Source organism: Ammodytes marinus (genome assembly GCF_949987685.1).
Source record: "Ammodytes marinus genome assembly, chromosome: 1".
NCBI classification, from domain to species: domain Eukaryota; kingdom Metazoa; phylum Chordata; class Actinopteri; order Uranoscopiformes; family Ammodytidae; genus Ammodytes; species Ammodytes marinus.
In genome coordinates, this window is record NC_137230.1 from 24,862,216 (window position 1) to 24,890,157 (window position 27,942).

General features: G+C 40.5%; 2 protein-coding genes across 2 annotated transcripts; one reads left to right on the forward strand and one right to left on the reverse strand.

The window, feature by feature from the left end:
* Positions 1 to 2,374: 2,374 nt before the first annotated feature.
* On the forward strand, positions 2,375 to 17,915 carry drc8 (dynein regulatory complex subunit 8; the record flags this gene model as incomplete). Its single annotated transcript, XM_080028642.1, has 15 exons — positions 2,375 to 2,474; positions 3,388 to 3,478; positions 3,707 to 3,781; positions 4,873 to 4,946; positions 5,068 to 5,192; positions 5,509 to 5,613; positions 5,917 to 6,170; positions 8,418 to 8,619; positions 15,710 to 15,818; positions 16,032 to 16,119; positions 16,300 to 16,372; positions 16,785 to 16,861; positions 17,411 to 17,453; positions 17,636 to 17,702; positions 17,797 to 17,915. The coding sequence occupies exons 1-15, from the start codon at positions 2,465 to 2,467 to the stop codon at positions 17,913 to 17,915; spliced, it is 1,512 nt and encodes a 503-aa protein (XP_079884768.1). The 5' UTR covers positions 2,375 to 2,464.
* Positions 17,916 to 18,565: 650 nt separating this feature from the next.
* adpgk2 (ADP-dependent glucokinase 2) lies at positions 18,566 to 26,342 on the reverse strand (the record flags this gene model as incomplete). Its single annotated transcript, XM_080027143.1, has 7 exons — positions 18,566 to 20,601; positions 21,001 to 21,137; positions 22,328 to 22,464; positions 22,557 to 22,653; positions 22,818 to 23,008; positions 24,428 to 24,587; positions 26,147 to 26,342. The coding sequence occupies 7 exons, from the start codon at positions 26,340 to 26,342 to the stop codon at positions 20,056 to 20,058; spliced, it is 1,464 nt and encodes a 487-aa protein (XP_079883269.1). The 3' UTR covers positions 18,566 to 20,055.
* Between the last annotated feature and the right edge of the window lie 1,600 nt (positions 26,343 to 27,942).

Sequence of the window (27,942 nt, forward strand, 5' to 3'; positions counted from 1 at the left end):
CTACCCTCTCACTCACCACTGTATGTGTGTGTGTGTGTGTGTGTGTGTGTGTGTGTGTGTGTGTGTGTGTGTGTGTGTGTGTGTGTGTGTGTGTGTGTTCACCATGCTGCTGTGTTGGCATCTCAAGAGATTTAAAAAAAAATGATTTCCCTTTACACATTAAAAACTGAGTCCCCAGGTCACAGAGTTGTGCACCGCATAAAACAAGTTTTACTTTCTTTCTATAATTTAATTATCTACATTATTCCACATATAGTAAAAAGTTCCACAAATATGTTTACATTGAATTTGGCATATGTACAGTTTCTTTTATTACCCACTTGTTTCAACAGTATGGATTATTGAAATATTTCAATAATAGTGTAAAAGTTCCTGAGTTTGAAACATAAAAGAGTCAATAACTTGTCAGAAATGTTGAAATGTTGAGTTTTATGTTGAATCATGCAGCAATTCTCTATCACAGAGAGGTTTTTTTTCCAATTTTTTTTTTTTGGGAGGGGGGATGACTATTCAGTTCCTCAGCTTTTCCTCATGTCAGAGAACCAATAATGTAATCTGCCTAAAATGTCTTTGCAGGGACATTGATGATGCAAAGCACAGTGAGTAGCCTACCGTATGTGAGTGATGATGTTACAAATGTAAACTAGCTCAGATACTCATTCACTCATTGGTGTATAGTCTTTCAACATTCAATCAAGACAAACCTTCCTCCTAGGGACCGATCAAGTTTCCTGAAATGTGCCACGTCAAATAAAAATTCATCAGAATTTGAGCCAGTTGAAGATCAGCACAGTAACTACACCCCCACAGTAACGACATAATGCTGAGCAACTTACCTTGACTTGTGTGTCTGTCACTTTACTACTAATCCATCACGATAAACATTAAAAGTAAAAGCATTTTTATTTAGTTTTGAGTAGCTACTCATAACCCGCTACCAACTAAACATATATCGTAAATCACATTTTGCAGATACAGTCATGATGCAATTACATTATTAGCCTAATCTGCCCTCTTATTATCCTTGGGGTCAATTTGACCCTATTCAATGTCTCTCAGTGCTCAGTGTGTTTCTCTTCATGCTCTCCATTAGGCTAATTCAAAATGACCTCTAAGAAAAGGTTTTTCTACCAACGAGGTTTTGTCACAGATATTTGTCAGGAATGGTTTGAGATACCTGTTGTCTCTCAACCACCAGCAGACATGTTACCTTCCAAAAATGAAAAGTTACTAACTTACTATGGTCCCACTCCACTCACCACTAGCAATTGAACTTTCATTCCAGATGTTGTAAATAACATAAATTGTACCAACAAATATATAAATCTCTTTAAAGACAAGAAAGATCTCTTTTTCCAATTTTAGGTAGCCTAAATTGGTGAGATTGTAAAGTAATTTGCATATGTTTCCATCTTCGCATAATAAAAGGTATTTTAAGGTTATATTTTATTTAAAAGGATATGGTAATCAACAAAGAAACATAGCCTACTACACCAATTAACTATTTTGTTCATATTAATTTTTTGGAAGTTTAAATTGCTTAGGTCAAATTGACCCCGAAGACGTTAGTGAATTTGAGGATAACAGGGTTAAGTAAAATACTTTGCATGCGTGAGAAGAAAGTTCCAATAAAGAGTAGGCTGCGACATCTTGTGGTCAAAAACTAGGAGTGCATCCCTAGCGACACGGCTGCTAAAATCTGGAGATTCAGCCAGTGCGAGTGAGGGAAACGGTTTAGGAAATAGTAAATTTGAGAAAAAAAAATATATAACCTGTCTTCCTGTAGGCATAGGCTATGTGTGAGGCAAATATAGCTTTTATATATTTCATGTAGGCCTAAAACAGCAGACATCACACAAAAACATATCAAACTGTAGTGGTGCATTTAAAAAACCTGAATGCAAGGTAGGCCTATAATCTGTGAAAAGGGACTACAGAATATGTTTTATATGCAGAGATATAGGCCGAGTGTTTGATGTGTGCGCGGTCACTGAAGTCTTCGGCAATCTGACTGTCTGTGTGTATAAACTGCTGCTCAGGTTGGAGTTGGACTTTATTAAAGGCTACTAAATTAGTAAAATCAACTGAAACCACCTCCGGATCTGTCTAATGTTAACCGATAAAATACCAGATAAATCAGCCTGAAACGGCCGTATAGGAAATGCTCACGGTAGACGGTATAACCCTCCACAGCAGTCTGCCTGCGCTGCGGGTGTGGACGTGGCGTGGCGGAAAACCCGGAGAGAGGCGGTGAGCACAAACTCACTCACCCTCCACGTGGACCCTGTCATCGACCAAAACACTTCGGTCTCCGTGGCAGCCGGGGCGCGCGCGTGCCGCCGCCGTTGCGCAGTGCAGACCGAGAGGCGCGCGAGCAGGGCGGTGTGGGGCAGAGGTGTTCTCCGGATATGAGCATGCAAACGCAAACCGGTCGGAATTGAAAAGTCGCACTTACACATCAACTATGCAGACAGGTAGGTACATTTTCGCTCTGACAGAGATATGAACGAATCATAGGAACGAATGTATCCAGCTGTAGAGCTAGGTGAGGCGTTGAGGGTCCATAAGACACTTCACCTCACATAGGCTACATATCTTATTTAATCTATGTTAAAACATTTTAATAGCCAGTACCCAAGGCTACTGTTTTACACTGCCGCTCTAGCCGTCCTGTAATAGCCCATGTTTATTATGTACATGTTTTAATGCGGGTGTGTTCAGTCAAAGCAGTGACACAACATGAGTTAATCAGAAAATTATCAGAGCGAGTGTGTGTGTGTGTGTGTGTGTGTGTGTGTGTGTGTGTGTGTGTGTGTGTGTGTGTGTGTGTGTGTGTGTGTGTGTGTGTGTGTGTGTGTGTGTGCGTGCGTGCGTGCGTGCGTGCGTGCGTGCGTGTGTGTGTGTGTGTGTGTGCAGGCTGGAGTTGTTGGTGTCAGTCATGGGTCATGTGAACAGAGCCTTGGTGTTAGCATCTATTGAGGAAGCTGCTGTAGCTAGTTGATTAATGCACTGTGATGGTACCGTTTGAATCTTGGTTTTGCCATAATGGACCATAAAGTCCACAATTTTTGTAACTAAAGTTAGTTAGCTAACATCACAAATGACCACTAGGTTATGGAGTTGTAATGTATTCAGGATGCTCTGAAGCAGTTGTGGAATTTCCACTTTGTAGGCCTACAGCATGAGTAAACATGTGTATGCCTAGTGTTATCAACACATAGGCTAACATGGACATACATTTCTCTAATAGAAATTCTGAGCTGCAAGAGGCTTTGTGTTCCTCTTCAGTCTGCCATTCTGGCAGTAGAGTTATGACATTTGGTCGATATCTTCATTATGACATCACTGAATGAAATATGAAGTTATAACATGGATGTGTGCTTGTAGGTGTGTTCATGGAGGCTCGTCTGGGCAGGTTTGTCCCATGTGTCCTGTCCCTGCTCATACACCTGTGCCTGGCTGCACCAGGGTCAGAAAGGTAACCCTAACTCCCTTAAGTCTTAACATCAAACATGCTGCAAGGTTGGGTTTTTTTCGTCATTATAACTACGTATATTTTTTATTTTGATGATAAATCAATTTTCTCAATGAATACATTACCAAAGGGCCTCAATATGACAATGGTCTATATTTAAATCTAACACTTGGTATGTAAAGCAGTTAAAAAAAAGTAATATGTCTTTCAACTTCATTGATTTTATCTCAGGGAAGAATCAGTCGATGCCAATGCCTCTTCAGTAACGTTAGCCAATCCCTTTGGCTCCGGAGAAGAGGAGCGCAGGTGAGTAACACAAGGAAAATGTGCTGCTGTTATACACATCTAGCTGGTTTTAATTGTTTTCTTGAAAAGAGAAGGATAAATAAATTCCCTGAGTACAGAGGGTATTCTCACTTTCGCTCTGTAGGAAACTAAGTAGGACTAAACGTCTTACTTAAAATGCAGGTTTACATGATAAAACATGTACAACATAGAATAAAGATATTACTGTTACTGTCATGCATGAGGTAGTGGTCAGTACGAGAATCAGAAACACAACATGCACCCTGACCCTAGGCACAGGAACTGTTTCAGGGAACCGAGCAGCTGCTGTCTTCTCCCTCTGTGGACTTTGGCTGCTGTGTTGTGCTAATGATGTGGCCTGCACCATATACTGATAAGATTACATGAAACATAACACTACTTCATGTATGTTGCAATTATAAAATGTTCCCTTTATGGATGTGGAGAAAAAGATATTGTCCTCCTCACACTTATTGCGAATACAATGGTTCACCCTGTGTACCTCAGCTCAGATCTCTGTTACTGTACAGTGTGAACCGACCCATGATGAATTACAGGTTTCATATGTTCAGGTGACAAAAGGACACAACCACTTTATGGCCTCAGTGCCATAGAGTATGATGTTGGTGACGTGGCCACAGCTTCTTTCCTATGGCTGATAAGACAAATGGATGTGTACACTGCTTTGTCATCGTTTAAGTCTTTTGAACATTTCAAGATTCAAGATTCAAGATGGTTTATTTGTCACATGCACAACAATTACAGCAGCAGACTCCCCTCCTCTCAACAATGCAACACAACACAAAGTAGTGCAAGGACACAGTGCAGATAAAAAGTGTAGAGATAAGGTGCACCATATAAATATAAAGAAGAAAGCAAAATAAAGTTCAATTAAATGTGGACACAATACTGTAAAAGACTGGAAAAAAAATAAAAGAACATATGAATATAGGACCAGACAGATGTTTGTCAGCTGTGTAGATTGTAGAATAGATTATACTATTTAATGTAGCCCCAAATCCTGCCCTCATGAGGCTTAATTTTTTGCTCTAAGTGTTTTGCTTATCTATTCTGTGATGTGTATACCACAGGCTGCTGCAACATTTTATTCAATCCAGTCTGAAGGAAGACCAAGGAGGTTCAGAAATCAACTCATGGGAGCAAGGTAGACATCTCTGTCTACTGTTCAAACACTGACACTGTGTACATTGTGTCCAGTTTTACTTCAACAGTATATCAAAATAGTTTGGTATTAAACATGTCAGTCTTCTCCCGCTTTGTTTCAGAGGTATTCTTCCTATTTCGCCTTTATGACTTTGATCGCAGTGGGCTCCTGGATGGCTTAGAGATGATGAAACTGCTTTCAGACTACAACTCCCATCAAACACCTGAAGAACAGTCCAATGAGAAGGTGGGGATAAATGTTTGAACTGATATTATATTGTTGTCTGCACCTACATATACCCAGACAATGTTTATATTTTTTGATCAGTTTATCTGAACTGGTGTGTGTGTGTGTGTGTGTCTGTGTGTGTGTGTGTGTGTGTGTGTGTGTGTGTGTGTGTGTGTGTGTGTGTGTGTGTGTGTGTGTGTGTGTGTGTGTGTGTGTGTGTGTGTGTGTGTGTGTGTGTGTGTGTGTGTGTGTGTGTGTGTGTGTGTGTGTGTGTGTGTGTGTGTTTGTTTGTTTGTTTGTTTGTTTGTGCATGTGTGATGTTTTCTAAATCCAGGTGGTGGTGTCAATGGTGGATTTTTTACTGCAAACTCAGGACCAAAACCAGGATGGCCTATTGGCCCCATCTGAACTGCTATCACCTTCAATACCTCACACACAGGTACTATACATTTACGCACACGAGCATACAAACGTGCGCGCACACACACACACACACACACACACACACACACATAAAGACACTCTTTCTCATGTATGGTAAACATTCATTTTTATTCTTGCTCTGGAAAAAGGATGTTTGACAAAACAATACCAATTCAAGTCCCACTTGAAATGTTTTCAAATCATTAGACACATGTACAGCTTATGTTTTAATACCAAAAGTAGTTTCATCTTGATTAACTGAGCTGTACTTACTTTTAATTTCAGCTCCAGTAATATCACCTCACTTTTCCTATCACAGGACTCCAGCAGCAACAATGCACCTCACCAAGAGGTGGCAGTGGAAGAGAAACCGGTAGTAGCAGCAGAGCACCGAGGCGAGGCTTTTGAGGTGTTGCAGGCGCAAGACGACCATCAACAGCAACTAAAGCCAGAAGAACAGGAAATCCTAAAGCAAGTAGATGAACAGTATGAACAACACATCCCAGAAGCCCCAGCAGCAGAACAGGAGCAGCACCACGAAGTCCCTGTTCATCAGGGGCAGCCAGAGATGTGAAAACACACACACACGCACACACATTCTGCTCTTGAGTCAAACCAAATGAAGACTGATGATATAATAATGATACCACTCACAACTTAGAGGACTTCTGCTTCAGCCCCACATATCCAATTTTTGCCTGATTCGAATTCTGAAATTCTACCATCTGCTTTATTGTACAGTTAAACGTGCAGACGGTTGGTAAATGAAAAGATGAATCTGTTGATAATATTTCTACAATATGTACCAATTGGTTTTAATTATGAATGCAAAGAATCCTGGAGCTCTAGATCAAAATGCAATATTGTCAATATTAGTAAACAGAAGCCATTATAAATGAAGGTGAGTACTTCATACTTTTTCTTCTCACAACAAGTGAAAGAATTGATCATCTAATTTTAAATTTTTAAAATTGTGATTGAGAATTCATGTTGAATATTTTATTGGCTTTAATTGTATTTATTTACCCTTTTCTGCCATGCCTGATAAAGTTAGCATTTTGTTTTGTTTTTGTTTTTCCATGTCAATACTGTTGTTCCATGTGCACCTTATTGTGTTAAACACAATCTAGGCTTATGATTTGCACCTAGTTATTATGCTCCCGGAGTGTATCTGCATACAGAAAGCTCAGCTGAGCCAGTGTGATGTGATGCCGTAAATTAAATCTGGTCTTCCTTGAGAGTGTCTTCTTTATGAAGTATTGGCCATATTTTTTTATTTATTTAACCACTTTTCCATTTATACAGCTGAAAAAATAAAGTATACATTTCTTTCATTCTGTCTCCTGCTTCAAACCAATTCAAATTAAACACACAAAAACTGCATCTTTCATTAATAAAATAGACATTCATTTTGTGTATTGGGACGTAAAGCTCTTTAGTCATGAAAAGGTGTGGACCAACAAGTTGACAATGTAGTGTCAATTATGTTCTAAAATTGTATACAACTAAAATATTTTGTCATGGAATTGAAATACCAACCTTTAAAAGATGAGAATATAGTCAATTAATACGAGGTGACACAATGTTTAAATACAAAAATAGAACAGATCTTTAATGTTTGCAAACATGAGTCAAGACAACAATCAAGCAATGGGATTGTGTGAAATGACCACCGATAGGCAGTCATACAGAGAGTTTATAGGGAAATCTAATTACGCACGAACATTCCAGCCTACGTACAAGATTCTCCTCAGTCAGAGAATTGTTAGTTATCTTGCAGACACAGAGCTCCGGAGCCATCTCAGTCAAAACATACATTCCCGTACGCCGTTTGAGTATCTCAGAACATAATCAGAACATAACAACCTTCACCATACGGTCAGAACCTTCACCATAAGGTCAGGTCAGAACTTTTGTTGATTAACTTATGCTTATTTAGAGTCAAGATGGCATTAGTCTTATATAAACACATAATTATTATGACTGTAATAAAGAATTCCACAACATTCCCTTCTCTTTAAAATAAATAAATAACAAATATAATTATTCTAAAAAATGGTCTAATAATTAAAGGATAAACAAGTGTATATGGAAAAACGAAAGCGTATTAAAATTCTACATGATGGCCTGTGAGATTGTCTGCCAAGGCCTGAGTGGCCTTTCAGGTGTTTTATCCACTTGACCAGTGTATTCAAAATAGACGGACAGAAATCACAGGTCATCATCACCTATACACATAGAAGCAAACCCACCCCCTCACAATTGGCAAAAGGAGGTCAAAAGAATTCTATGCACTAACTATACTTACTATAACAGAACTTATCATTTGGAAAAAAACCTCATAGGTCGTTAGAGAGGAAAAAAAAAAATTTCAGACAGTTCTGTTTAACAAAAAATTAAACAGCTATGCTTAAAATATTTAAATCAAAAGTAATGTTATATGGCAGTATAATTCTAAACAAAACTAAATAAAATGCTGTAAGAAAGAATTAATGTTAACTATTAAATGTAGATTAATATACCGTAAGGGTAATGTTAAGTTGCAGGATATAATTAAAGGTTAGCATAAATCAAAGGCCTGGTGTTCAGGTGTCATTATTTCATTGTAGCCATTCTCATCGTGGGATGCAGAGGAACACCCACATGGCAGGATGTTTCTTCGGGCTCAGGAGTCAGCATGCCACCTGTGGGTATACGTTCCTGGGTCAGAGGTTCTAGAACATGACCCTTCGTAGGGGCGAACACCTTTACCGTGTGCCCTTGTTGTCATCCTTCCGGGATTTCTTTAGTCCTGTAGTCGTGGGTCTGCCTCAACCCCAGGCTTGAAGCATGCACATTCGGTAGAGTGGAGGCCTACGAGCTTCCTTCGGTCAAGAAGTGCAGCTGCTCAATGTCTGGGAGTGAGTCGGCCACATCCCAGGGATCAAAGGATTCTCGTCTGGGAGAACGGAGGAGAGCATATTGCTCCACCTTTCCTCCAACCACACTGGCTATCCATCTGTGTAGCAAGGCTCTCATGCAGGTAAGGGTACAAGTACAGAGACACAATAAGGCACCAAACATGATTAGGAATGGAAAAAGAACTTGAAGGGCAACTGCTCCCCATGGGCCTAGCCTGTCCTGCAACCATTGTTCCTGAGACAAATTAGGCACTTTAAACAAAAAACTCTGTGAGTAAGTATTGAGGCCTGTTGTGTACCAGTACCTGTTAAAATCAAAAGGGAAAACTAAAACAAAATCATCATATTTTAGATCAAAGTTTTCTAAACAAATGTGTGAACACATTTTAACCAGATAAAAGGTGAAGTGAGCTAAAGAAAAAAAAACAATACAATGGGTATTATTGTGTATCGCTATGGTGGCTTCCAGGTCGCAGGACCCCACCAAATCCAAACACTCCACCAATGTAGATCCTCCCTCCTCCGGCGGTCAGAGGCGCCAAACCCGCAGAAAGAGCGACCACCAATCTCTCCCTCCTCTCACACACATGCATGCAGTCAGTCAGTCACACACACACACACACACACACACACACACACACACACACACACACACACACACATTTTCCCGTTCCTTCTCTCACAAAAACATGCAGGCTGTCAAACGCAATCAGACACACATGCACGTTCATCCTTGCACGCTCTCTCTCGGACACACACACACACACAGGCACTCAATTTTGGTGTCCCATGGTCACTCAACCACACCAGCACACATACTCACTCATACCCACACACTCCCTTTCTCTCTCTCTGTCTCTCTCTCTGAAAGGAATCCAATGTTTAACACTGTTAGGGACACAATACATACTTTAAACAATAGTTTAAAATAGTTTTTTGAAGCCTAGTTAAAACAAATTGGTGCTATTTGTAAATAATTCATTTCTATTCTAGAAATTTAAAGCAACAGCAGAATCTGATGGGGTAACTCAAACTCTGCAGCTAGTCTCTCAATTAAAATATGCGGCTGCATCTTATTAAAGGCAGAAGAAAAGTCTGCAAATAACAGTCTAACATGAGATCCAGGCTTTTCTAAATGTTTATACATTGTATCTATAATAAAGAGCTTTGCATCATCTACACTTTTTCCAGTTTGATAAGCAAACTGTAATGGGTCAAGTTTTCCACTAACCAGAGACTTGATTTCATTCTTAATTTGTTTACCTTAAGCTATAAATGCAAACAGATACTGGCTCTCTGGATGCAAATTAAAAAGACAACACTGTTGAACCTAAACCATGACTTTGTGGTGCATTAATGGCTGGACTCAAGAACTTTCTGAAAATAATCTGAAGTGAACTTGAAAAGGTAGCTTCTTTGATATAAATATATTTTGTGGCGAAATGTGTTTACTCAGATGTAGCTCGTGTGCTTGTCTGTTTGAGAGGCTGCTATGGCTGCTCTCAAGGTCTGCCACCTTATCTATTGTTTTTACTCACTGCCGTCTGTGACTGCATGTAGAAAGAAACCTTAGAATGAGTTACTCTCTCCTGTGTGTGTGTGAGACTATTTAACTGATAAAACACACATTGTAGAATCATAAAGTAAATGTTCCTTGCTTCTTTCACTAATCATGTGCATTTAAATGTCTAATAGTCAATAAGCTAATTATCTGAGTCAAAAGGAAACGTTTATTACAACCAAGTTGAAATGAAGGAAAACAACATTGATAATATCTCAAGATCATGCAACTTACTTAGCAACGTAAATAGTTTTAGGATACTTTCCAGAAGGAGTCCAAGGGTCAATCTCCTCTCATAATTTTAGGCACTGTATTGTATGTAAATGCTTCTCTGTATCTCATAATTTGTTCCTCAGCAACAGCTCTCTCTATAGAATCTCTGTGTCTGAGCCACTGCATAGGCAGCAGGAACAAGAAAATATAATAGATCTCAACATTACAGCTAATTTGCACAACAATTTATTTCGGCAATTTACGTTTTAACTTTTGGATTTACAAAATCAAAAACTATAGTCAACATTCAACAAAGATAATCAATTCTGACTCTGGTGGTAACATCTTGCTAGTCATATCTCACAGTTGTCTTATATTATCACTGCAAATAAGAGTGTTCAATTTCAACATCAAACAGCATATACTCTTTGAAGGGGTACTATCAACCAAAATAGACACTGTGGACCCATTTATTTCTACTGGCATTAGTGGGTCTTCAATAGGGGAAGAAGAAAGTTTAATTGTAGCTGCTTGAATTAAATTTGTATGGTCTGACCATTTTTTCCGCAGAAGTTACACTGTCCTTTTCTCCAATTGTTTCTGAAGTTATTGTTTTGTGAGTAGTGTGGGGAAGTGTGTGCTTTGCTCTGCCGGCTGATGTACTTTGGTTCTATCGCACTCACTCCTCCCTTTTTGATCCCTGACCCTCCTGCTGCATGCAAGTCTATCTCCCTTAGTGCTTGAACTGCAGCTGCTATGAAAAGTAATTCATCCTCTTTATTTCTACTTACATGTTGTATTGTAGCTTCTTCTATCTTCTGAGTTACTTTTGGGTATGAGGATACAATAGGCACATCAATCATGGAAGACGGGAGCGGTAGGCCGGCCTCTATCAGAGTGGCCACCAGACTTTGTGGTGAGGGGGGGGTACTCTGCCGTTTCACCCATTTGAATATCATGGCTTTAGCATTTTGTGTGGGGTTTGATCCATGACACTGTTTTATCTTAACCATTTCCTCAGCTCTAGTTTTCAACATAGTTTCAAGCAGTGGCACATGACGTGCACTTACATAATGCAACACATCTATTAATCAATTATTTAAGTTCTTCAGGAACTCGATCATCCTTTCCTTTGCACACATTTGCACGTTCAGTACATTCATTCCCACTTCCATACAGTTCTGCGGTGTCAAACCATATTGCCACACATCTTCTTATTTTACCAAAATCCCAAGCTGGATCTCCATGTGGGCCATATATAGTTGAACTAGCAAGCGTCATCTTATCTGAGGCAAAGGACCCCTCCATGGGCCACTTTCCACCTGTCTCTCCTTGTGTTCTAAGCGTCTGAAGGACGGTTTATACACTGGCATGAGGTAAACACTGTTGTGATAAGTGGCCTCAAGGGCAGGCATGGGTATGGAACGATAAGCTCCACCTATTGAACCATAGCAGAGATCAATGGTGGTATTTTTCTGTGTTGTGCTGCAAGTTACATATTGTTCGTATGTTCTCAAAGTTTTACCCAGGTCACATTTATTGTGTAAGATAAACTAAATTTGGTCAAAACACGGGTTGCCGTGTTGTCGAGAAACAAACGTTGTTTTGGGAACATCCTCCTGAGCTCTTATCAGCTCTGCTGAGAGGGAGAAAAGACTTATCTATTGCCTTTTTCTGTCTGTAAGGAGAACGCAGTGAATTAGGAAAAGGTTGTAAAATAATTAAACAGTCAGTCTTTGTCAGTCAGTCCATGATCATGTATAAAGTTTGCTCTGCAGAGGCTTAACTAATTTTGAAAATTCTGAAGTCATTTAAAAATGATTATCCCTTTTTGGAAATCTGTGTGGCTTGGGAATAATAACATCCCGTCTTACACACTGTTATTTTTTAGAAAATTCTGCTCACAAACGATGCTATAGCGCGATATTAGAAGTACTTTTCTATCATTAAATAATTGTTTCGTAATTGTGTGTGTATAAAGAAAGCTCTCGTGGTTAAACCAACACTACTTTAGTCACTGCAGTCACTTGCTCGGCCTATAGCCGTGTTTTGGGTAAATGTTTTCACCTGCAAAGATAGGTATGTAAATATAGAGACCTTGGATACAGTACAATACTCAGTTGTCTATCAAAACAAATTAGATATGTTATACCATAATTAGCCAAAAATGTTATCACCTAGCCTAGCGTGACACTAACAATTCTGGTGTAGACAATTCAGATGGGGAAATTAAACATTTAATAATAATAATATTACTGGACAGTGAGAGTCACTGTGTGTTTGGTGCACCTCACCCTCCTGTGGACCCCTCTCTGTCTCTCCCCTCCGTCCAGTCAGTCTCCCACTCTCTCACTGCCTCTCGCCCCTGGAACTGCAACTGCCGTCCATTCTCTGGATGTTGTTCAGGACATTCCCTGCCCAGTGCAAGTTGTCCCAACACAGAATCAGCCATGCTGATGTTCCTGGTGTTTTAGCCATATCTGCTGGCTCTGCCTCTGCCCCGTCTTCCTCGTCCGCCTTTTCCATTTGTCCATAGGCCTTCAGCTGGGCCATACAGAGGTTGTCCTTGTCACAGAGTTCACATTAGTTCTGTCATAAAAGGATCTCTTCTTTAGGCCAGTCATGTTGAACTGGACCCCATTTAAAATGGAATAAGGTAGTTGGAAAATACTCATCTGGCAGATGCAGGGCTGGATTCAGGTGTAGATGTGGATACAGCTTTAGTTCGTTGAGCTGGTTTTGGTCTGCAACCGGAGGTGTGAGAGAGGAGATTCTGCTTGGCCAGAGACGAGAGACCAGGTCTGGGATAATTGTCCTGTGAGGAGCTTAGCACACTTTGGTTAAAGTTATTTTACCTTTAAGCTAATCACTGTCTCTGTTCACTTTGCAACAAAGGCCTGACAAAAATGCTTTTATTTCTCTAAAATTTAAATGATTGCTAACTTAGCTTTTCTATCTTAACGAGACTAAAGCTCACATTTCCTGGAAAGACCATATTCCTCCCATAAATTTACCAATGCATCTGTATAGTGAGTCTCCACCCTTATCACACATTCTTTGCACAACTGTCAAATTCAACTTCCAACTCCTTTTGTTTAAACGGACTGTTCCCTTTTTACAATAATATTGAATTTTAGAGAATGCAGTGGAGGACAGATCCAACAGAAGACACAGAGACCTTAAATAAACCACACACAATTAGTACTTGAAAATATTTTAACTATTTTAGAACGTTCTTAATTTTAGATTTATTTTAGCCAAATATTTTTTATGGATCCTGCGCACTGTCCCTGACAGTAAAGATATCTTTCGTGGTCCCGGACCACCTAGTGCCCGGCACTAGATAGAATAGTTTAACCCGGTTAAATCTATCCTATTCCTCGAGTTTGGTCCCTGACCCTAGTGCCCCTGGCGCTAGATAAAATAGTTTAACTTAGTTAAATCTATCCTATTTCTCGAGCCTGGCCCCTGGCCAGTATAATTTTGGTCCCTGACCCTAGTGCCCCTGGCGCTAGATAAAATAGTCTAACCTAGTTAAATCTATCTTATTTCTCGAGTTTGGTCCCTGACCCTAGTGCCCCTGGCGCTAGATAAAATAGTTTAACCTAGTTAAATCTATCCTATTTCTCGAGTTTGGCCCCTGGCCTGTATAATTTTGGTCCCTGACCCTAGTGCCCGGCACTAGATAAAATAGCTTAACCCGGTTAAATCTATTTTATTTCGTAAAAGCTCGTCAGCTAATGCGAATTAAAGACCCCTGGTCTTTAGTTTTTAGTTCAACTAATCAGCAGCTGTCCTAAACCAACTTGTAACTAAAGCTAGTCGTCCAACATACCCTAAGCTTACTTTTATAGTTTATAGTTTATTGACCCCTGGCCTTTAAAACTTTAATTAAACATTGTGTTCTCACCTTTTTAGTCTCTTTGAGTTCTTGGATGCCGTATCGGGAGATCCCCTGAAGCACATCTGATTTAGGCGCCAACCTGCATCTCCTGAGGTCAGTTACGGTCCTCCGTGGGGAGAGGTTTAGGCTCCGGGACCCAGTCTCCGGCTGTGCACAGTTAACCTGTCAGAGGGTGCTTCAGGAAATCCTCGAGTTAGACATCCCGGACGAGCCCCCAAATTGTCATGGAATTGAAATACCAACCTTTAAAAGATGAGAATATAGTCAATTAATACGAGGTGACACAATGTTTAAATACAAAAATAGAACAGATCTTTAATGTTTGCAAACATGAGTCAAGACAACAATCAAGCAATGGGATTGTGTGAAATGACCACCGATAGGCAGTCATACAGAGAGTTTATAGGGAAATCTAATTACGCACGAACATTCCAGCCTACGTACAAGATTCTCCTCAGTCAGAGAATTGTTAGTTATCTTGCAGACACAGAGCTCCGGAGCCATCTCAGTCAAAACATACATTCCCGTACGCCGTTTGAGTATCTCAGAACATAATCAGAACATAACAACCTTCACCATACGGTCAGAACCTTCACCATAAGGTCAGGTCAGAACTTTTGTTGATTAACTTATGCTTATTTAGAGTCAAGATGGCATTAGTCTTATATAAACACATAATTATTATGACTGTAATAAAGAATTCCACAACAATTTGTAGCAAGCTCTTGCCAAAAAATATGCAGGCTACATTACAGTAATAAGGTAAACTACATCACAGTCTTAGGTATTTCCTACAATGTGGGGCAACCGTGGCTCAGTTGGTAGAGCGGGTCGGCCAATGATCAGAGGGTTGGTGGTTTGACTCCCACCTTGTGTCATGGTTGTTGTGTCCTTGGGCAAGACACTTCACCCACCTTGCTTCGTGTGCACGGAATGACTGCTGTATGTTTGAGGTGGTGGTCGGAGGGGTAATAGGTGCTGAATGACAGCCACGCTTCCGTCAGTCTGCCCCAGGGCAGCTGTGGCTACTATGGTAGTTTACCACCACCGGTATGACTGAATGATACCTGGAACCCTGTAAAGCGCTTTGATTGCGAGAAAAGCGCTATATAAATCCAATCCATTATTATTATTACAATTTACTAAATAAATAGCCTACATTTACAGTACTTTGCCTCATTAGATATATTGTTTTGGTTATTCTATATTGAGGACGAAAAATGTATCAATAAATAAATAAACAGAAATACAGAAATAGGCCAAATAAATTAATAGGCCTAAGGAAATAAACAAAAAAGTAAATAAATGCTGAAATGAATACAGAAATAATAAAATACATGAAAAAAGGACTTGGTAACTAAACAGACATATGCTGCAGAAATAAATAGGCCTAAATGTAGGTGAACAAAATACTTAGGCCTAATTTATGATTTTAATTATTCTCTTTTATTTATTATGCATTAATCAATTGATTCTCAATTAATTAATGCAGACATTAGTATTTACACATTTTTTTAGGCCTTCTTGGGCCTAGGACATTTTAGGTCCTCCCCTCCCAGAGCCCTGTGTCCACCATAAAACCAGTCGGTTGCTAAGCAACGGAAGAACAACCGGAAATATGGCGGAGACCAAGCGAAGTGCAGGTTCGTACGATTTATCTATCTACTAGTTACTATCAACTTTATGTGAGACAACAAAAGAGGGACAGTTTAGCTAATCTAAAACCCCTAGCCGCCGTGATAATTTTGCCTTCAAAGTAAGCCTAGCTTAGTGGAGTTATTTGCTTCAATAACAAGCTCACGGACTCTGGGCTCTGCCCCCATACTACCATGGTGTCCCGTTCTTCTTTCTCACAGAGGCCGTCGTTTCAGATGTCCACAAGAAGATCAAAGCGGCTTTTAACGCGTTTGAGGAGGAGTGTAACAACAACACAGTGGATGTCCGGTGAGCTCATACAGTAGGCCTAGTAGTCCCTAGGGAGGTGCAGATACAATATGGTTTTAATGTTAAAACCAAGTCAAACTCATTGAGTAGTAGTTGTTATACAATAGTATTGTCTTCTAACCTTTCATATAGCTTACTATCTATGGTTCTTCTAACATGAAGTATTGTTTGTTTTCACAGGGAGATTGGCACCATCATCTATTCCTTGGGTTGCTTCCCCACGCAGGCAGACATTCGTGACTTCATAGCTGAGGTCAAAACAGTGTTTTATACTATTTTGCAAATATTTTGGATGAATGAAACAACCAGCCAAAGTTGTCATATAAGGTTTTCCTCACATGTGCAAATTTAGATATGGTTACTTTTCATACATGACATGCAAGAATGTCTATTATACCTGAAAGTGTAATGCCTCTGTATCATGTGCCATGGCCAACATGTTAAAACTAACGGCAACTTACTTTTTAAATCTTGCATTTATTGTTTATTTGCTGTAGCGCAAATGAGGGATTAAGATAAGTATAGGCTACCTGACAGATCTTAGGCACCAAGAAATAAGTTGACTTTACAGCAACTGAATGTAAGGTGATGTTATGTTATATCAGTATGGGAAGAAACTTCTAAACTTCTAGTTAAAGGCACCAACCCCTCTCTTGTTCAACCAGGTGGAAGAGGACCACACAGGATATGTCCATTTGGACAAGTTCCTCCCAGCAATGACCAGAGTGCTGCTGGAGAACAAGTAAGGCAGTTCTGTTATCCCCAGTGCACAGTACTCATGACTGATTCCAGATGAGTTGTTTAGTGTATCTAACTGGATCAATAAAAAAGGAGGCAGCCATGTCATGATGTAAATAGTTTTTCTTAAAGAGGAAAATGATTCGATGATCATACAGCATGTCTTTATAATAGCTGTTAGATGAGGGAGCACATGAATGACCTGTCAGTGGTACGAGCTTTGAGATTGCTTTCATATTAGATGTAATACATATGTAGAATTTCAAAAATAATTCACACCAATGAGGTAGTTTTTGCAGTATTTCACAGAATATATGTGTGGTGTACAGGGCTATTTATGCAAGCACTGTGCACTTCTTTTTCTCATCATTAATCTTTCAGGTTAGGTTTTTTCCAAACCAGAAATGCCAAATGTCAGACTTTGAATAATCCAACTTTCTTTTAAACGTATGCTTTTCTGTGCTTTAACCTGCTAAATGGGTCCTTCATTATACCCAGGACTGTTCTAATGTTGTCCGTGTGTGTGTGTGTGTGTGTGTGTGCACGGTGTCAGGTTCCCTCCCATCCCTGAGGACCGTTTACTTCAGGCCTTTGAGGTGAGACCAGCTGCTGTTTCCTCCCTATTTTCCATTGTTGTAGTGTTAACAGGTGAGCTGGAAACATTTTCTACACCAGCGATTGCACAGGAGCTAAATGAAGTCGGAGTTTGAGCCTCTGACATCACTGTGTTAGTAACTGATATGTTTGCTGACTAAATGTATCCACACTGTGTTTCTAGGTTCTGGATAAAGAACAGAAAGGATACCTGGAGCCTGAGGAGCTGACTAGGTACATGACACATGAAGGTAAATTCAAGGCCTAGTAGTCCGGTGAAGAAAGATTTGACACTATGATATGTAATGGGGACTGGTTTACTAACCATGGCTGTCTTTCAACCAGGTGATCCCTTCACTCAAGAAGAGATGGATGAGATGCTGACAGGCCTCGCTGACCCTGAGAAGAACCTCATCTTTTACAAAGACCTAATCAACAAGCTGACTATTGACCCTGACCTGTAGACTGTGTCACAGTGTGTGTCTGTGTGTGTGTGTCTGTCTGTTTATTTCTTCATGTTGCATGTTTTTAATGTGGGCTGTTGGCTTTTATACTGTTTGTTATAAATAAATATACATTTAGCTCAATCCTGACAGTGTTTTCACAGTTGTCTTTTAAGGTTTAAATACTATTCCATTGAAAACATGGTGGATTTGGGAAATGTATCACTGCAGGAGCAACATGTCTGACATCATTTAAAATTCCATTATTCATGGACTTAATAAATACAATTTAAGTTTTAATCCTGTTTAGGCAATATGAGAATACTGAGCTAAGGGGCTGTAGGTTACATTATAATCACCCTATTACTTTGTGATTACTTTTTGTTATTCCTTCAATTAAGTCTAGTTTGATTTCTAAACAATATGAAAACATCAAACAGCTGCAGATTACTATCAAGCAAGTGAACTAGACTTCCTAAAGAATAATTTATTGTAGAGATTGATTGTTTCTGGGCCCAGCGGTGACATTCCTTTGACAGAGTAGTATGTGCAGCCAATAGATACATAGAACCAAATAAAATAAAGCAGCCATGATGGGCATGAACAGCATCAATAAATGACCAGAAGTATGAGAAGATAAATAAAGCAATGATTGCTCAATTGGCTTTTAATCTTCGGTGATTCTGCATTGAATAGTTAACATGCATGAAACAGTCAAAACACAGCTTTGGAACATGGGTGAGCTTGCCTTAACTGATAAAGAAATTAAACTGTAGGGAAGATTAAAAAGTTGAGGTGGAGTTGTCGGAACATACTTCATTCTGAATGGAGGAAATAACTGAAGCTGGGTCTGAGATGGAATGTTTGATTTGAACATATAGTGAGGAGGAGGAAGTTAAAAGTCCAGCCACTTGGCTAAATACACTTTCAAGTAAGAGAGGCAATTTAGAGGCAGTGCCCCATATTCATTTAGACATGATCTCATAGTTAATATTAAAATTATAAAAAAAAGTAGAAAGAAAGTAGTGGCTTTGACTTGACATCATTGAAAGACATCTGGCTTCTATTCCCACTTCAAGTAAAAACAAAGCCTAAAATATGACGTTTTCTGCATGGTCCAATAATCCACATATTAAGTGGATTGGTTCGGAGTCAGCTTTGAGTCAGTTACAATATCACATTGGTCTTTCTCAGACAAATGTAAAACTAGAGATGAGTTTGTGTTCCAATGTATGAAGCTTTGTTGTGTGAGAACCTGCTGCCAATAACAACTTCTTTGAGGCAATATTATCAGCAGCAGTCTACGCGTAATTTGGTCCTTAAAGCGCAATAAATAGACAGAAGAGAAGGGGGAACAAAAAAAAGCATGGAGGTAGAAAGGAACATTTTGACATCAAATCCAGCTACCAACAGTGGTCTCCTGACGCTTTTGCATTGCACTGCAACTGACATAGATAATGGAAATCTGAACATGATCAAACACACACACACACACACACACACACACACACACACACACACACACACAAACACACCAGTATATGCACATTTTTCACATACGTGAGGAAGAACAGGAGTTGATCACCTCACTAGCGTTCTACTTTAAATCTTCCTTTGCCTTTCAGGATGAGATAAGAGCGGGAAGAAGCAAAATAGTTTCCCTTAAATTAAATTAGCCGTTTCAGCCATTACACAACTTCTCTCTTTATCCCATCCTGGCTTGATGTCATGTCTTGTAAGGCAGAATCAGAGGAAGACAGGAGTCAAACGATGGGCTACGATGACTTGGCCAACATGTCAGGTGTGTTGAACCAAAGTGGGATAGAGCAGTGGTTGCTTCAAAGTGTTGGTTCTAAAACTGGAATGAACTGGATGGGGGAATGGCTTTTGTAAAAACATTACATATTATATGTACTCAATGTTAATTTAGGACAAGGGATGAAGTATCCCATCGTCTGACTCCTTACAAATGATAATCAGTTTTTCCTTATGGTCCATTGGCACCACCAGCTACAAAAGGTGATGGCAATAGCCCCGATACATTTCACAATCAGTATCTGCGTTTGACACAACGGCCACTTTGCATCACAAGATTTCAGAGTCACATTGGTAGCACTAGTACACACAGATAGACCATTCAGTCAGTCAAGTGTTTCCTTCTCTAGATCTGCAGCACCAGACCAGCGGCTGAGATGTTGTCTCCTCCGCCTGCGGTCTGGTAAACCTCGGTGCACACCAGCACAGGAGCCACACAGATCTCGTAGTCCTCCTCGTGCCAACAGCTGACGGGTTTGCTCTCCTGCAGGGGGATGCGCTGGCTGCCCTCCTGCCGGCTGATGGAGAAGGACTCGTCCATGATGAGCCTGGCCTTGCTGGGGTCGATGTTGTTGGAGCCGCAGACATGGCGGTTTGCCGTGAGCGAGGCCTTGGCGACGGCTGACATGGTGTTCTTCCACTGGGAGCCGTGCGTCACTATCATGGCCTGGAACGCCAGCGTGTGGACGTGCAGCCGAGTCAGAGGCTTGTGCTCACGGCCCTCCTCCGCAGCGTCCTCGTAGCGCTGGTTCAAAATGCGATAGACCTCCCTCATCTGGTCCAGGATGGTTGCAACGCGAGGGTTTGGGTCCGACAACACCGTGATGTTGGAGCCTTTGAGTAGACTGAGCAGGTTGGGAAGTTCCTGTTCGTTCATCCCTAAAGAGTCCGCCTAGGGGAAACGCATAAGCAGAAGGTGGTGGTTAGACTCAGGACAGCTGATCTCTAAAAGGAGGCTCTGTGTGTGTATAAATGACGATGTCATAGTGTCATTTGTATTGATAAGCACTCATTAAAGACAGGCCAGAATTAATACATTTACTAATAAATAATTATTTTGTTTAAAATAGTTTTTGGAGTGAATGTATTATATCCATCAAATAGTGTACAGTACATGTAAAAATCCATGTTGTAGTAGCTGATAGAACATAAAGTATTCACATACAAACAGTTTAACTCGTGTTTTCTTGCTTTTTTTTGTTTACAGTTTACTAATATTCTTACATACATAAAGACCCTAGCGAGAAAAATGCCAATGGGTTGGTGGGTTGAAATGTTGCGTCATACATACATGGGGAATGACATAATGTAGTAGGTCTTCCATTATACTCTCTTCTACAAAACTGGCCATCTCAAAATGAACCCCAATCTGTGGAGACGAGGAGGACAGGACGTCGGCCAGTCGGGACAGGAGAGCGGCTCGCTCACCTGTGGTGATGAAAGGAAAAGGTGGAGGGAGAAGAGAGGACAGTCAGACAAAAGGTATCCAGGCAATACAAAGAGGACTAGGTGGAGTAATGTGGACATGATGAACATAAAGGCCAGGACACACCAGTCCGACTCGTTCCGACTACCCAAAAAATGGAGTCGCCGTTTCAAGAAGCTCCAGTCTTCCCGTCGCGGCCAAAAAACACACCGAGACGACTGCTTATTTTCCGTACGCTCTGCGCTTGCGCGGGACGTAATGTCTCCACAACAGCAGGCGGCGCTAATCTGTATTTTGGCCCAAAAAAATACGAAAGCCGGAAATGATGGGACAGCTCTCTAGAGCATAAACATAGATAGAAATACGTATTTATATTTATGGACCATAAGAGCACAATTTTTAGCAGAGAGTGTCGAGCATGGTGTCGAGCAGTCAACAAGGGTTGATGCATGCGAGTACTCTCAAAACGAAACGAACAAACACATTAAAACGATGGCTAGCTGTTGCTACCCACCTCACTTCCGGGCTTCACTGATTCGCTAGCCCTCCACCAATCAAATTACTCCAAATGAAAGACAGTCGGCCGCCGATTGAACACACCAAACAGATTCGTGTCCCGACCCCCTACCGACACTACGACGGCGATTATCTGGCCGGTGTGTCCTGGCCTTAACTCAGAATAGACTGCTTCATTTAACGTAAAGTTAGATTATCACTAATAATTGTCTAACTTGTATAAATTATCAAAAGTTTAGCGGTAACACTTTACAATAAGGGTGCATTAATTTCCGGTTTGAAATACATGCTGAATGCTAAATTAACATTTACTAAGCATTGACTAACTGTTAATAACTAAGCCTGAAGGGTTTGTTCCTGCTTAGCTACTGCCTAATAAGCATTTACTAACCAATATGCTTAGTTAATGCTTAACTAATATTAGTTAAGTAAGCATATGTAATGCTTATCCAAGCATTAACTATTCGTTCATAACTTATCGTTAATGCTAAGTTAATGCTTAATAAGCCGTTACTACACATTGATTAACCCTTAATAGCATAAACTAAGCCTTGATTAACTGTTAATTAATGTTTAGCACATGCCCATTTCAGCGGTGCGACAATGTAGCCAACACTCCTGCTCGATGTTCCAAATGATCAACAAATAAAAGAGGAAGTCGCCAGTTTCCTCTTACCTGACTGGAAGGGGAAGTTATCCATCATTTGCAGCCCACCAACTACCACCAGGTCTGGCCTGAAGTCTTCCAGTTTCATGGCAAACTCCTCCATGGAGTCCAGGTAGGGGTTATGGTCATCGCTGTGGATGATATATCTACAGAGCACAAACACAAGCCAAGTTCAATCAGTTGAATAAATAAATGATTGATTCTCTAAATATCTACCAAATGCTCAAGTGACACATACCTGTTGGCTCTTCGTGAGGTATAGCGCCCCCAGCTGGCACCGGATGGATACTCCATGATCAGATGAATGTCTGGCTCTTCTACAATGTTACCTGCCACTGAAAAGACGGAGGCAGGGGACGGAAATTAGTTAGTAAGTAGAAAATAATAGGAATATGTGTAAAAGGAACGGTATGAAAGGAGTTATTTGTTAAGTAAAAATTACAGGATGGATAGGTCCTGGAGCGTGTGTGTGAGCGTGTGCGCGTGTTTGTTTGTTTACCTGTGATGTGCTGGGAAAGGACATCAGTGAATTCAGGGCTGAAACTTCCCCCTAGCAACACGTCACATCCCTCGGTTGCCATGCGACCAGCCATTACCGGGGCATTGCCACCTATCGCCCATCTGTTTCCGGGTATGTCACGGGACGCTTCAACCAGCTCACTAAACAGGGTATCGTTTAGCATGAAACGCCTGCAAGACAAAGACGAGCAAAAAATGAAATATGAGAAACAATTCTAAAACTGAAGATTTCCTAGACCTCTCCTCAGTTTTGTCTTCTGATGTTTAGTTATTACACAGTGTATGAAAAGCGCTGTGTGCGGCGAAGATGGGAAGTTCAAAGTAAGCATGCGGCCTTAAACAGCCTCACTGTACCAGAACGTTCTAGATGCAGCAGGTATGCTTTCCTAAGGGATTAACCTTGTTCTGGTTCAACCTGTTGTTTAAGGTTAAGTCTCTATCTCCTCCCTTTTACACTTGTCTGTTTATCAGTCAGTGTATTTTCTCTGAAGCTGACGATACCGCGTTCATTTCAAAATATGGGAAAAAATTGGTGGCAAAAATGAAATGTCTGACGAGCAGAAGTTAAAGCAAACCACACTTTGCAAAGAAACATTTTACTAACAATTATGGTCTCCCAAATGTTAAAAGAAGTCAGGGAAGAAAGAGGCGAGACAAATAACTGTAAATGCTCTAAAAGAACTGGTGTCTGTATCAAATTGAGATTTTTTAAAACAAAAACTATTCTCTCTCTCACACACATTCCCTCTCCCTGCCTGTCTGCGACGATGGCCTGTTGACTTTAGGTGTTAGTTCCAGACAATGAACACGGGCATACAGGCGCCACAGCCAGGATGAGAGAGGAGCGATGAGTTAAAGAGTAACACTGTAGGATTGTTGTCCAGCAACTAACTGATTAACATCGACAGCAACAAAGGCACACGAACATACACACGAACACTGAGCAAAGAGAGGGCTTTTCCCTTTGTTAGTTTGTTATGTGTGAGAAATACATGGCCCAATGAAAGAAGGTGTGGTTGTGTTTATTATATGAATGTTCGTTCCTTAAAAAATAAACCCCTTTACATTCATGGTGGAACGTGAACGTGATTGTGAAAGAAGCACATCAGCCTAAGGGCTGCAACAAAGGTAGGGATTTAAATATGCTCTTTGTTTGTCTTTCACCTTACTCACAAACAGTAGATATACCTCCCCCCTTCCTTACACACACACACACACACACACACACACACACACACACACACACACACACACACACACACACACACACACACACACACACACACACACACACACACACACACACACACACACACACACACACACACACACACACACACACACACACACACACACACACACACACACACACACACACACACACACACACACACACACACACACACACACGTGTGTACATTGGAAAACTTGGTTTACCAATCATAGCTCGGTGAACACTAAATAATTCAAATATTTGTGAGAGCAATTGTTTAAGCATGCATGCATTTAAATGAGCATACTGAGTTAGGAATAGAATTATTCCTAAACTCACAGTATAATGTTTAATAGCTACACTCTCACAACACTTACTCTGCAGCAGCTCCAGGTGCAAAGAAGTAGGCGAAGCTCTGAGCCAGCTGAACTTCATTTTCTATGTAGTTGTGATGTAGGGGCTGGTCTGTGTGGGCGAGGCCTAGCTTGTTGAGCAGCGTTACCCCATCCACTATCACGTCAACACAACCTCCAAAACCTGTGGAAGAGGGAGAGGGGCAGAGAGAAGCAAAGACAAAGGGATTAATATTGCCCTGAGGCTAGGTTAATTACTTAAAAGTCCAACATGTAGGAGCCGCAAACAAGTCTGAACAAAGGCTGACATGCTGAGCAACACAGCATCAGTAAGCCAATCTGTGTGGGCAGATCTGTAAGAGAAGCCAAAAGGCAAATGTCTGTGCAACATTTGAATTAATTTAGAATGTTTTACTTAGTCTGACAGAAGCTTGAATTCAAGCTGTTGTGCTTACCATTGCTTTTCACTGCTCTTACTCTCTTACTACTAGCACACCATTTTCTTAAGACAAATTGCAGCAGATAAAAAAAAGCTTGATGTTTATATTACTGGTAGGCTACATATTTGTTGTGCAATTGAGTTGCAAGTCGGCAGCGGAATTTGTCATTGGGTTGTAGTGGGCAACTCCAATTCACCACCTGTCCTGTAGTAGCACCCATAACAATAGATAAGGATTAGATTAATACTATCTTTTTGTGACTAAACTGACATGTTATGTTATGGTGACCAATTACAATGTAACTGGCCTGACTGCGTGGCTGAGCCTGTTGCTGTACTGGGTAAAGGTTGGACAGATATGGAGAGCTCCTCTGTTGTGTGTTTGTGTTGAGGTTCAAAGGCCAAGACTTAAGGATTAGATCACAAGACAAAGGTCAAACATTAATCATGTTGTCTTCAACAGCGTCTTGTCTTTAGGTGAAGAATTCCACTGTATTATGTAAATATATATACGATAATAATTGCCTTGGCATAATGCCCACTGTTAGAAAACAATAAACTGCCATGTCATATTATTCACTCTTGGTCCACAAGCTGTAGCCTCACAGTTCTAACAAGCCTTTGTTAAAAGGTTTGTGTATGAGACTGTGGAGCTGTTAACCATACCCAAGGCCTGACACCATTGTGTATATTATTTTTAACTCCAGCAAACATAGGGTAGCCTAGTGTATGTGTATCCCTAAAAACATGTCCTCCAGAGACTTCCATCATCAGAACAAAATGTTCCAGCTTGTTAGACAAAATGAGGATCTGGTTACTGTGATGATCATAAATGGTGACCCCTATTTAACCAGCCTCTCTGTGGCCCAACAGCAACTTACACTGCACTGGTTCTGGCTTCAAAATACCTCTATCTCTTGATGACTTGACTTCGTCATTTGCTGACACACCTCTTGACACTTTGTGCACTAGCTTTAGTAGCCTATTGAATTGTGTGAATAGCTCAGTTAACTTATTGTCAGATCAGAAAAAAAACACATTTCCCTGTTGCCTACTTTTCATAATTATTGTAGGCTACATCAACGTTACAGCATCAACATGAGATGATATCAGTCGGCAAATATATTGCTAGCAATCAACTTTTATTTATTTATTAAGCTGTGAATATAACGTGAGTTTATCTGGAGCATTTAAATGACTTAAAACCAGCTATTACAAATGTCATTCATAACCCAGAACAGCTCGGAGTCCTCGGACCCCCTCGGGCTAGTTCACGTTATAGAACGTGGACCACTTGCACTCACCGACAGCCACTTTCGGTCTGGCGACGTTGTTCATGCCGACTTTGCTCTCAGCCCGGAGCAGGGAGGACAGGACGTTGTCCAGCCGGTCGTCCAGTTCTGCATCTTGAGGTGAGCGGAACCACAAGGCCAAAATAACTACAAATAGGGATACAACAGGCCCATATTTCATCCACGAGACCCTACCTCCCACTTCCATTGTCGCCGACTACTAGCAATTGCTACAGTGGCTCACGCACCTCTATAATGAGCACCAGCAAAGATTATGTGTGTTTGTTCAGAGAAGCGGTGTGTCCCGGAGGAGCCTGGACTAGACAAATACGGGTGATAATCCTGTATATTGGCCACTGATTCAAAACACCGCCACTCCAAATGTGTTTCAGCCCATGTAAACAACTGTGTTCTATATTTTTGTTAAAGAAAGCTTGTTTCTCCCCGTTTTGTTTTCACCGAAGCACCGCCTGGCAAATTAGCTTATGTGTATGCCGGTGTATAAAACGAGCCTATTTTATTCTTCTGCCGAGGGGGAGAATTTGTTTTTGCTGACATCAAGGCGGAAGTGAGTTTTTAGCACTTGGTCTATGCCTTATCCCTTTCCATGAATTGTCCAGATATTTTTTAAACAATTTTAACTCAAGTGTTTTAACTAAGCATAACAAGTAAGGGAATTTATGTTTGATCGATCATACACCGTAGGGTCATTCTTCAACTTGAGGCAATTTTGGTGTCGAAAGTTTTAGAAATCTAACATTATTTTTTAGAAATGTAGTGATATGTTGTAGTTCTCCATCTTGTGTAGAAACATTTCCTGATAGTGGCTGTGATTAAATTATTTAAATATTATATAATTTTAGCCATCTTGTTCCAACAATCAGAGGAAATCGTCATTTCGATCACACTGCAAAAATGTCCTTTTTAAACAAAACTATGAACTGAGCCTGTATTTTCAAAATATCTAATGTAGTTGTACAACCAGATGTGTACGGTGGCGCTGAGCATTCACCAAATAAAAAAAAGTTTCACTGCAGGATCTCGTAATTACGAGATAATATCTCGTAATTACGAGATAATTATCTCGTAATTACGAGATAAGGATCTCGTAATTACGAGATAAGGATCTCGTAATTACGAGATAAAGATCTCGTAATTACGAGATAAGGATCTCGTAATTACGAGATAAGGATCGCCCTCTCATTCATCAATGATGTCTGTGTGTGTGTATTTGTGTGCAGACGAGGTGAACCTAGCCATAGGAAAACGTAGGCAATAGCCTTGGTTTCCGGACTACAATGGGCCCCATAATCAATAAACTTATTTTAAATATTTGTTTAGGCTACTGTTCATTCATTAATCAGCGATCGCATCGGGTAGGCTACTGAGGGACACACTTTCGGCTTTACGCCCGTGATCAGCTGCTGAGGTCCGACTGGGCTTTTCTCCTGAATAGTCCCAGTGACTGCATATCTGCACAAAGTTGACATGGCTATCATTGTCATGCCCTCCTTGTAGAAAGTTCTTATGTGTTTGTATGAGTCATGGATTACACCGAGTTTAACGACTGCATTTAATCAAAGCATTCAATAAAACTGCGTTCCGATACAGTAACAAACAGGAGGTAAAAGTGAACTAGCCCACCGGGCATTCTGATTGGATGAGGCAACACAGTACGGTGGCTCCGGTGGCTCATAATGAACAAACTGCATATACAAAGTGAAAGTGTGTCCCTCATTTCCCAATGCGATCGCTGATTAATGAATGAACAGTAAACAAATATTTAAAATAATTGTATTGATTATGGG